The following is a 12,287-nucleotide window of genomic DNA, read 5'->3' on the forward strand; positions in this document are numbered from 1 at the left end:
GGGGCCCAGAACTGATCCCTGGGGGACACCACTAGTGACTGGTTGCCAGCTGGATGTGGCACCATTCACCACCACTCTCTGGGCACGGCCCTCCAGCCCGTTCCTAACCCAGCACAGAGTGCTGCTGTCCAAGCCACAGGCTGACAGCTTGGCCAGGAGTTTGCTGTGGGGAATGGTGTCAAAGGCCTTGCTGAAGTCCAGGCAGACTACATCCACCAGGTGGGTCACCTGATCATAGAAGGAGATCAGGTTGGTGAGGCAGGACCTGCCCTTCCTAAATCCACGTTGGCTGGGCCTGATTCCTTGGCCATCCTTCAGGTGTGCAGTGATTACACCCAAGATGATCTGCTCCATAAGTTTTCCTGGCACTGAGGCCAGGCTGACAGGCCTGTAGTTTGCAGGTTCATCCAGCCAGCCCTTCTTGTGGGCCAGTTTCCAGTCATCTGGGACCTCTCCGGTGAGCCAGGACTGGTGGAAAATGACGGAGAGCGGCTTGGCCAGCTCATCTGCCAGCTCTCTCAGCACCCTAGGATGGATCCCATCTGGTCCCCTGGACTTGTGAGTATCCAAGTGGCTCAGCAAGTCCCTAACTACTTCCTCATGGATTTCAGGGGGACTACACTGCCCTCTGACCCCATCTACCAGTTCAGGAGGCCAGTTATCCTGAAGTCCCCCTGCCTTACTGTTAAATCTTTGCTGAAACCACTGAGGGAGGTGAAAAGTAGACTGGAAAACTTGTAAACTTCGGAAAATATTAAAATCACTTAGTTGGTAAAAGAAAGAACATGTATTGCTGTATTGAGGAATTTCAGACTTGACTGAAAAAAACGATGAGGATAACTCTACAGTTGTTAGAGTGCATTTGGAACTGCATGACCAAAACAATGCTGTTACATGGTGTACATGAATGGTATCGCATGCTAAACACTTACTGCTGCTGTGCAGAACAGTCAGAAGCGTGTCATACTCGATACATAAAGTGCTCTTCAGAAGGGATTTCCATATGTGTGTGTTGCTTCAGATAACTTTTAATAACAAAACGGCACCCAAGGGAAAAACGGTGGCAAAACTAACAACTAACCGAAACAGAACGGAATGGTTTTTCTCAGGGTTTTAACTAAACAAAGCCCTCTCTTTTAACAGAGGGCAGGAGGTAAAATTCTTACTTTAGGAACACTTGTGAGCATTTGAATGGGAGAAGGTATTGAAAAGTAACTTCTAACCTTGGTTTTTGTGTTGCCAGTATCAACATACTGTCTTTGATGTCAAACAGGAATGATAGATTTTATTGTATAGCTTCATGGCTGTAGGTGTCCTACACGTCTACTATATGACAACCCTTGGATGCATACAGCAAAGACTGGTTTAAGGTATGGGGACCTGCCTTCTGGTTAGTTAGACTTTTCACATTTCTATATGTCCATTGTGTGCAAGAGTAAGCTTTGAGGTTCACTTAACTTCCACTCTTGTTTTAAGCAGCAGTGAGGTTTTTTGAGTGCACATTCGGAGTTAAAGAGGATGAATACTTGATCAAGTCTGCTGTTAATGGATGACTGATCAATATCAGAGAGGAAAGGAAATCACTGACATGTCCTGTGTAGAACTGTTTCATCCTGTACAAAATACACATTGTGGGGTTGGTATTCTTAATGTGCTGCATTAACTTTTCATCGGCAGTGCTGATTTTAATCCTTGTAACGGAGCATATTCAGGTTTGGGCTATGACCAAAGAACTGTAATTGTGACATTTGTTTGAAAGTATATGGAAAGAGTTTGCTATGCTCTCTGATAATTGCAGTCACAAGGTTCTGTCAGCTGCATGGACACTTTCACTTCTTTGTGGGGTATTTTGGGACAGGGTCACTTCAGTTTTGCAGATGGACAAGTCATTGCTCTTAGGACTCCCAAGAGACTTGCCATGAGAGCACTATGATGAAGTTCTGCTGAAACAAATATGAAAAGAAAAACACTGAATGTATCTGTTGGTCATAGTGAAATCTTTTTCCCAATTAATTTTCCCTATTTCTACCAGATAATTTTGTCTTACTGGTTCCTTAGAAACACTTGAAGATTAAAGGAGGCTTTCTGAAATAACTGTGTCCATACATTCTCCTGTTTGCATTTCATAATACTGATTCACTCTTAAATCGTTTTTGCTTAAGGGGCTTCAAACATGTGTTAAACATTTACTAAGACAGCCTCCTTTTCCCAACAGAATCTGATGTTTTCTGCCTTAGACTTAAGGTTCTCATGAACTTGCAGAATCTTGTATCTTTCAGTCTTCTTTTGAGAAGAAATAAACATCTGTATTTTTTGATGTCGTCTGGGTTTGGGCGATACATTGTTCTGATGGTTGTCGGTAAGAATGTTCCTATCAGCTGAACTTAAATATTATCAGTAAATATTGCCTTGGGTGTGAAGCATTATGGTAGCTGTACATGTAAGCATTAGACTGACACCCACATGAGCCAAACTGTGCAGTGAAGATAAGCTTGCTGTTGTTTTCATTACACACAGTGGCAAGGAGACTGCTTGGCCTCAGATTTCTTTCTTTCATTTTTACATCAGAAATTCTATTTGGACATAAAAATGAGACAATACTGTTAGTAGAATTTAGCCGGAGATTCCAAGTGTGTGGATAGCTCTGTAGGTAGTAACTGTATGATTAGAAAATACCATGCCATTCTATGACATATGCCAGGGTAAATACACTCTTTTCTGTTTACATTTCTTCTGCTTTTTAGCTTTGCCCAACTCCATCATGGTTCTTCGTACGCCGGAAGCTCTCTGAAGTACTGAAATCGCTGGCTTCACGTTCCGTGCACTGTCCATGACACTCAAATGGTGTCAGTCTTGTTGTTTGGTCTGTGCTTTGGCTGCTAACAGATCTGTTGTGGGGTTTCTTCTGCTCTCCCTGTGTCTGATGGTAAATTAAAATTCATGTGAAATAGCTCTTGAGTTTGTTAGCTGTTCATGAGTAACTCTCTGTAGGCATTATCCCTCTGCCTGACCTTGGAGGAGGTCAGCTTCTGGTCTTCATGTTTTCTGCATTAGCCTCATTTCCTTCTGGTTCTGTCTCCTGGTTTCAGTAGATGCTGGCTTAGATCAGCTAAGCTATCACTGCTGTGTGGTGTCTTTACGCAGAGTTGCAATGTAAGTTTTACAGCTCCAGCTCTGGGTAAAGACGTGAGATAAGTGCAAGCCAGAGGTCCTTGCCAGTACCCTGCTTCCAGCATGGACCCAGAACAGAAAGGTGTTAAGAGCAGGGCAGTTGCCTCCCAGGAAGCCTGCTCATAGTTCTGTGGTTCCCTGAATTGGAAGCTGTGTCTTTGTGTTCAGTTGTCTTGCATAAATGAAGTCATCTTTATTTCTTCTTTTCTTTCCTGTTAAGAGTTAAAATGCTGCAAAATGTTTTCAGCTTTGTGCTCTGCTTCCAGTAATTCCTAGCAAAAGTCTTTTCTCTGCTGGAGAGCAGTGATTCGGCAGTTTCACAGCACTTTATCATTATGCCAGATTCACATTCCTGCATGCTAATGGCCAAGCTGGAGTGTATCTCCATCTAAAAATAGAATTGCTTCCTCCATGTGCATTAAATATGCATATCCACGGTGAATTTTATCTGCCATTTTACAACCCACTCAGCAGAATGAACTCCTTCATTTGTTTGCAAACTGTGCTTGTCTTTGCTACTCCGAATTGCTTCGTGTCATCCACAATGTTGTCATCCTTTTATCTACCCTTAGCAAACATGTTGAAAAGCACAAGCTTGAACACAGCTCTGCAGAGCTCCTATTGGAGCCCTACCAGCCTTTGTTTCCTGTCTCTTCACCAATTATTCATGTGTGGGTTTTTGATTTGTCCCAAGACACATTAGGGGTTTCTAAGAGCCTTCACTAAGAGACCTTACTGAGTCATGCTTGGATATGTGGAGAGACCTGCAGTATGACTGAGCTGTGACTTCAGCTTCAGAAGAGTTTGGCTTCTCCCTGTGCATCACACTTCTTTCCTGTGTGCTTTGCCCCACACAAATATCAGGTTAATCAACATCTTTCATCAAGGGTTGTTTTCAAAGTGGTGTACTCTTGGTAATCCTCAGGCCCTCTGATGTTAATGTATTATAAATCAAGACAGTGCATGTCACATTTAATACTTCATCTGTTTCATGCTTGAGTTTCTTTACTGGATATAATCTGACCTTTACAAAGAGGGGGAATTGTTCAATTTTGTGTTGCTGTTGTGGGTTGGTGTTTTTTTGTTTGTCACTATGGTCCTTTAACTACTTCTGGGAGGGGGAAAAATCCTTTGCTGTTCCTCATGAAGAAGGTTTCTGACCTAGGAGTCTTCCCAAACTACTTGTTGTTGAACAGAGCAGAAGCGACTTTTGTATCTTGAGCATTATCTTGAGTGCCTTTTTTTTCATTCCTTTAATCACTTGGATGATCTGTTGACCCTTCAGATTCTCTTAGCCTGCTGGTGCCCTAATTAGTATTGTGGAGCTTTTATGGCTTTTGCCAATGGTATCCAAACCTTATCACCTCCGAACTGCCTGCCTTTTTAGAGTTCAGATTTGTAACTTGACAGATCTTTATTATCTCTTCTGAAGCACTGGTTATATGTTTGTAAGATACAAAAATAGTAATAATAAAAATGATGGATTAAAAAGGGATAAAGAAACTGATTAGAAATACATCTAAAATGTAGTAGAAGTTGACATTTCAATCCTGCACAAACCTGAAAGTAACATTAGCCACTGAAATCAATCAGTTTTTGAAAGTAATGCCTAGATAACTCACTGTTGTATTGGAGATCTTGTAGATCATTGAACTGACAGGAAATTGTAGATAAATGCAATTTGCTGAGTGCTGAATGAGTCCTAATAGCAATAATTCTGCAGATACAGAAAAGAGGATTTATTCTTTTTTCAGTTTGCTAGTTTAGCTTGAGAAAGTGAATGAAATTTGGAACTGAAAAAGCAAGAAAATTGAGAAGTCACTGCAGCTCGTAGGCTCTCTAGCACAAAGTTATTGTTAGAAGAGATGTGTATTGTATTAAAGAACATGAGCTGCCAAGTGAGCAAGGTATTTTGCTCTGCAGTGGATGATCATAACTAAACACCACTTTATCAGGAGCTCAGGCACCTGTAAGCAGGCTCCCTGATGCTCAGTTTCTGTATCCCACTCGGTAGTGAAGTCGTCAGGGGGGCTGGAGTGGCACTGCTAGCCGGTGGACAGCGCAGCCGTCATGCTGTTTGGAACACAATAGTGGCTAGGTTTTGAAAATGGCTTTATAGTAAGTTCTCTTGCACTGACTGTCCCCTGACCACAGGTATAAGTAGAACGTGCAGCTCCATTCTGCTTTGAACAATTTACTGTACTGCAGGCTTTTCTTTCCTTTATTAAAGTGTCATTTTGGCACATGGTGGGGGGTATTCACCTTTTCGGACAGTGTTGTACTAGAGCAGTGCTTTCTTGCCACACTGCTGCAGTATTTTATGTTAATGTGTGTGGCAGGTACTGTAGCTGTGCAGGCATTATTTTCACAGTTTTGTGGGAGCCATACCTGCTAAATACAGAGTGGGGAGAGTTGATTTTTTGGATGAAAACATTTGGAATGTTATCCAAAGTATAGCCATTCTTTAAGTGCTGCAATGCTTTGAGATTCAAATGTATAGTAAATTTTCACGTGGTTTCTGAAGCAAAGGTGTTTGACTATTGTTTGATACGAAGAACTACTCAGTTTAATAAACATGAAACTAAAAAGCTATTATTATAAAAGACCAAAGATTTAAGTTGCTGTTATCACTACTGTAATTAAAAGAAAAAGGCTATCTCAACAGAGAGCAGAGTCTTGCTGTTATCCCTACGATACAAAGTGCAGTTGAACCATTGCCTGCAATATAATGGAAAGGGAGGTTTGACAGAATGAGGAGGATAAGTGGGCACTGGGAGCTGAGTCTTTACTTTTGCCTCATTTCTGCAGTATTGGTTGCTTAATTAGAGAAGAATCACTTAACTATGTATAGTGCAGCCTGCTCATTTGTGAGCAACTCTGCTTCCAAAAGCAACCTGAAACCAGGTGTTTGCAGATAACTGCAGACACCACCCTTCAGGGATACCCTGTAAAAAGAACCAAGTCACTTCAGAGTGTTGAGAATGACAGTAACTGTTCTGTGCTGATACTTTCAATGTAGTCTGCAGGTTCTCAAGAAGAATTTAGGGAGGTGGAACTTACATCCTTTTTTAGTACCAATCAGACATTCTGAGAATAAAAGGATATAACATTTTCTAGTAAGAATAGAGTTTAATGTGGCTTAATATGTGTGTAGGTGTGAAGCAGTGGAAAAGAGGGCAGGCCGATTTTGGTGGCGAGCAAGAACATTTCTGCTGCTGTCTATTACACAGGATCACCTGCCAGAACAGCACCAGGATTGAACAGATTCAACTCGCTTTGTGCTGGGGGAGATGATTATGAAATTACAGATTAGCAGGGAATCTTGTCCAGTGTTGAGGACTCCACAGAAGACAAAATCCAGAGAAAACCTGGAGCCAAACTGGAGCTGTGTTCTTACTTTAAAATCAGTTCCTCATACCCTGCATGGGAGAATTAGCTATTTCACCGAGGAAATAGAGTGAGGTGGAGGGAGAATTGCGGTGCAACCACCTGAAGATGAAATAAACCCAAAAAGCCTGCCTTTGTTGGTCCCATTATTTGGCTCATCCAGTAACTTACGGCAGTGTATTAAACTTGCACCTACAAATCTGGGCTAGTGGTGTCAGGTTTAGATCAAGTTAACACAACTGTTCTGGTGAGCCTAAACTGGAAGGTAATTTCTCATGCATGTGGTGGTAATTCAGCACCTGGTGTGCTGAGCTTCTGCTGTCTTGACTCTGAGCTACTTACATAAATCATGCACATGCCAATTTAGGCTGGCTTATGTTTAATGATATCAAGTGATTTATATTCACAGTGTACTTATTCCTTGTTCTAGAGCTCCTTCCAAGGGTTGAGACAATTGCTTCAGCAATCTGTAAGAAATAACTCAAGTAAGTAGAACTCAAGCATTTGGAGAGCCAGAGCAGGTCTTTCTGACAACACAGCTTTACTGACGCTGGTCAGTATGTTCAAATGTTACTTGAAACAAGTGGAAGATGCTGAAGTGACTAACCAGTGATGATACAAATTTGCTCAGGATGATGATGAGGAGAGACGGATACCATGAACAGGAGGAAGGACTTGTGACCCAAAACAAATGGCCACTAAAATGGCAGAGAGCACCCCCTTGATAAACATAAAGCTACACAAAAAGCAGTGTTGTAGTTTCATGTACAGTGATGGATTCTAACTAGCAGGTTACTGCCTGGGACTTGAGTCCATTAGACATCAGCTTCACTGTTCAGTAGTAATGGAAACAGGAAAAGAAGCTGGTGAGAATTACTGGGGAGCAGTACAGAAAACATGAAACATGCCGCTTGCACAAAGAGTGTGTTTGCTAAAATGAGCTCACGGATCATCTGGCCCTACACGCCTGCAAAAAGATGCCCATATGATATTCAAATCTTATATAATACTTTGCAAACTTACTACAGGTTTGTTTTGTTGATCATCTTGGTTTTTAATTTGTATGGCACTAAGGCATCACAGTTATTTTGTGTGGAAAAGTAATTGCAGGGGGAAAGCTCCATGTTAAGCAAAACTAGCTTTAAAGTTCCACCACTTACCGAATGTTTACTTTCTCATTCCTCTTAAATTCATCAAGTACCAAAATTAAACAAAGTGAAGTATTAAGTTATTTACTGTATCACTGCTGTTAACTGCAGCACAGAAATTGAGAGCCAGAGCAATAGCTTTTGGACACAGAATCTGCCAGCTGATTTGTGCATTGCTCACAGCCTGAGGAAACACTCAGGAACTTGCTCTGTTTGTTGTATATTTAACTTACTATATTTAACTAACATTTCAGTGTTTCATAGGTGAACAATAAATGCAATGGGAATTACATGTACAAACTTTCAATACAAATAAATACATATTTTCAATTATTGCATGAAGAACTGATTAATCAAATTGCTTTGTTAGCATATTGTCTGCGATTGTGACAGTACATTAATTCCCTTTGCCTTGCAGAGAGGACACTGTGTCAAATACATGCTGAAAAGAACAGTGACCTAAAGTGTAGGCTGAGGTTTTATATATTCTATTCTCCTGATGACATTATTAAGACAATGCTGCTGTTGTATGAATTTAACAAGCTTGAGGTTTCTCTAAAGTAAATGGCAGGGCAAGTGGTTAAAACACTGTATAGTTTGGGGATGTTGAAGGGTGAAAAGGTCTTGGAGCCATCCTCAGTAATTTCAGACTGGAATAGAAGTAAAGACATAAACTGCAGACAGCTAAGGTGTGATTCAGAAATGCACTAAAGCATCCCTAGGTCCATGACTTCTAGAAGCAGTGAGAAATCTGTGAGCACATCAGGCAAATCTTGATCAGTGGTACACAGCTTGTAGTTGTGTGTTGGATTGTGCTCATGACTCGGGTAACCACAAGTTGAGTTAACAAAAGCAAGTGCAGGCAGTTTTGCTTAATATGCTTACTCACAATACAACATACATCTTGTGGAGTTAAAACACTTACTTGATGTAGTCAGGCACTGGAGAACAGCAAGCTTGGAAATTAATGGAGTTACGTCACTGTTGATGCCACTAAGAAGTCACCTGGACTTATGCCATGGTTTTCAGTCGCCCTGCTCACACACTGCTCTGTGTACCGAGCATGGCGTTGCTGTGGGGTGTGATGACTGCAGAAGAGAGGTCTCGTCTGAGTGCTCTGCCAGTGTCAGCCACAGCATGCCCAGGGGCAGCATCAGTTACGTGAGAAAAGCCATACAGCTCCAGCTCTGTCTGCACTGGCCTTGGCTGTGGGCCCAGAGGAGCCATGACTTCCAGTGCAAGCAAGAACAGTGCCTGGCCCCTGCTAGCATAAAGAGGGGAGTGCTCCAGCAGCAGTCAGCTGAGCACACAATCTAACTTCTTAAGAGCTGTGGAAATCAAATTCAGGCACTTAACAAATCTGTTAGCTACCTCAGTGGGCTGAAAGATGATGGATCCTAAAATGGTTTTGGGTGCAGTAAATATTGCATTCTCTTCTGCATGCGTGATGAATCAAATTCCAGGTATATTTACCTCCTGGGAGGTATGGTGTTAGTTTAGAGGAAACTATAAATTTCTTTCCTGTCTGTTTGCTATTTTGTCTGGACTGTGAAGTTCCAAGTTAGAACTAGATGAGAACTCAAAAAAGGCAGCCTGATGTTGTAGCAAGAAACTAAGAGGTACCAGATTCCTTCACTGAAGTTACAAAGTCTAGAAACAAAATAGAAAAAAAGCCTAAAAGCATCACCCTGCATGCTGAGGAACACAACTAAATTCCTCTCCTGACCTGAAGGAACTGTGCTGTCTGAGGAAAGTGAAATTGTACTGCCATGAATACCCTGCACTGTGTATCAACTGAGATTGATTCTCTGTAACCCTCAGATATAAATGAGTTGTGTTATTTTTCTTTATAAACAATCCTGTGCTGGCTGGTCTGTCATAACCAAGGCTCCTGTGGAGGAATGGTATCTTGGATGCATTGCTGCTTTTCTCACTAAGTGCAAGGCTGGTTGTCAGACTGTATCATTAACCTTTCTTCCTCCTGCTAAACCTGCAGAGATCTCCCTCTGAAATTTTTCACTTATCGAAAACCTTTTCATGTGCAGAGTAATTGCACCTGTACTTCAGTTCCCACTTTTCATGATCTCAAATAAGATAGTTACAGCTGATCAGGCTGGAAGTCACATACGAACGACAGCTGCACTTCTGGCAACAAAGCAGCTTTTACATCAAAGAGGGGAATGTGCCTGAAAACTCAGATACTTGGAGGTATTCAAATAGTAAGGGAAACCACTGCCTTCCTGCTTTTGTAGTGCATGACATGACGGTGGGAGTTCTGGTGGAGAGGGAGGGGATGTTGGGTGGGAAGCCAGGGTGACTGCAGCCATCCATGGCCTTGGAACCAGCAGACGTTATCTGCAGTGTAAGGGCTCACCATCTGCGTACTGTGAGGAAGACTTGCTAGCCCCCCATATATGCATGACAGAGCTGAGGAAGAGGATTTAGCATCTAGAACATGAGAGGTCCAGGCCTAATAAAATCGAAGCTTAACGCTGAGGTCCTGGCACCTGTACGTGGAGCATACAGGTGATGCAATAGAGAACCATCTTTTCAGAGATTAAGTTCTTTCCTAGCTTTAATGCATTCTTTTTACACAGCTCCGGTTCAGATTATGATAAAACCCTAAATATATGCAACCTGGACTGGTTTGCTTTTTCTTGCTTTTTCCCCCCTCCTGTTCAGTGGTATATTGTGCTGTTCCATTTCGTGTTACTCTTTGTGGTTATGGCTACAAAGACTGCTAGTATATCACAGAGTTCAGCACGCTGTTAAGAACTTTATTGTAGGTCACCTAGGGACATGTTCTAAAAACCTACTTTGCAAGGTGGGAACTGTGTTTTGTGCTGACAGGTAACTCTGGTGACCATTCTAACCCGTGTGTGCACTGACCCATCTTCATTCTGAGTTTTGGCCATGTGCTTTCAGTATTGCTTTCGAGGTAGCGCTTAGGCTTGCGATGGATCTGTTGTCTCAGGATAATTATTTCTTTCTAATCCATCTTCCTCTTGATCCATCTTCTTTACTGTGTGTGTAGAACACCTAACATGCTGCTCATGCTGTAAAAAGTACTGCTCTTGCTTCTGTGGGTTAAAAGGCACCTGAGATCAGTGTGCAGTGCTGTCCCAGTCCTGCTTGCTGATGGCCACTCTCCGGGCAGCAGTTTCTTAGTCTCTCAGGCCTTGTGTGCCCCAGTGCAGAGTAACACTTTGTGTTTCCCACGCTTTTATAACGATAAACAAAATTATTCTTCCAGGTGATACGAAGAAGTAGCGACGAGGAAAAATTGCTGTGCTTGGTACGTCAGCGTGCAGGACACCACTGTCAGACTGCTGTCATTGTGATTCTCATCCTGGCCTGGGAAGGGATCCCTCACCTCCTGGCTGATACACTCTACAAAGAGCTGACGCAGAGCCTCAGGAAATACGGCTGTCCCACCAGCCGTAGGTGTGCGTTAAATGAAGAGTAAGTCACTTAGAGAACAGCATGATTGTTGTCTTGCCTCTGGAAGGTTCTGCAGTAACTTGAGAGCTCAGTAGCTGCACTAATGAAATAACTACCCAAAAGCTCATTTAAAGCTGCAAACTACTAGGTGTCATTTCACTGTAAAATGTAGTTCCTGGCTTTTTCTAGACAGCAGGCTCTCTGCCATAGTTGTACAACTGCATCCAGAGAAAGGGGGTGCCAAAGAACTTCTTTCCTGGCTTTGTGCAGGCTGCCCGAGACAGGCAGTGTGCCCTCTGCACACATGACCATGTGACAGAGCTGCTAGGAGTTGATATGTGAATAAAAAACAGATTGAACTCTTAAAATTAGGGTCTTCCTCTCCATGCCCCCAAGAGCAGTGTAGTTTAATTGACTAGATAATGTGTTGCACCTGAGACTCTGGAGCCTTTGTGCTGATTCTTTGTGTAGCTCACATTTAACAGAATGCAGTAGCCGCACAGTGGCCTGAATCTAAACTAAAGCTTGTCTGGTGTGGGCTGAGCAGAGTTGTTCCACTTCGAAATTCAGATTAGTCTGGAACTAATGGTACTGCCACACAGAACAAAGTAGTAACTGGATTATGGGGTAACTTGTAGTAGCAGTGGTATTTTCTTGGGTAAAGGTTTATCTAACTGGAGAGGTCAAAATTGAAGTGACCTGGAATGGGTACATGGATAGAGCTGTAAGATAGCATTGTGCATTCCCTGGCAGCGGGACTTCTGGGAGTTAAGATTGTCTTATGGGGGAAAATGTCAGTCCTCTACACATGAATATTTCCTTACCAGAAAAGATCTAGTTAAACTGTCTATTTTACAAATTCCTGTGGTGGTTATGCCATGTATTAGAAAAGAAACAGTGAATAGCATTGACCTAAAAAAAAAAAGAGCAGCTGCATTGTCAGCTGACTTCTGTGTCATTTCCTTTCCTAGTCGTACTTGTGCATGTCAAGGACTTGATCCAGAAACTTGTGGAGCATCATTCTCGTTTGGCTGTTCATGGAGTATGTATTTCAATGGCTGTAAATTTGCCAGAAGCAAAAACCCCAGGAAATTCAGGCTTCTCACAGATGACCCTAAACAAGTAAGATTTATTTGATTT

The 12,287-nt window shown here is 42.2% G+C and overlaps 1 protein-coding gene across 3 annotated transcripts in view; it reads left to right on the forward strand.

Annotated features, from left to right (window-relative positions):
* Positions 1-12,287, forward strand: part of TET1 (tet methylcytosine dioxygenase 1) — a 59,703-nt gene that overhangs the window by 27,229 nt on the left and 20,187 nt on the right. For all 3 annotated transcript variants that reach the window (XM_009907120.2, XM_054174784.1, XM_054174785.1), the window contains exons 6-7: positions 10,960-11,168; positions 12,119-12,269. In XM_009907120.2, the coding sequence (XP_009905422.2) occupies positions 10,960-11,168; positions 12,119-12,269 (360 nt within the window). The remainder of the gene's footprint in view (positions 1-10,959; positions 11,169-12,118; positions 12,270-12,287) is intronic.

This window comes from Dryobates pubescens, chromosome 30 (assembly GCF_014839835.1).
Source record: "Dryobates pubescens isolate bDryPub1 chromosome 30, bDryPub1.pri, whole genome shotgun sequence".
In the NCBI taxonomy this organism is placed as follows: domain Eukaryota; kingdom Metazoa; phylum Chordata; class Aves; order Piciformes; family Picidae; genus Dryobates; species Dryobates pubescens.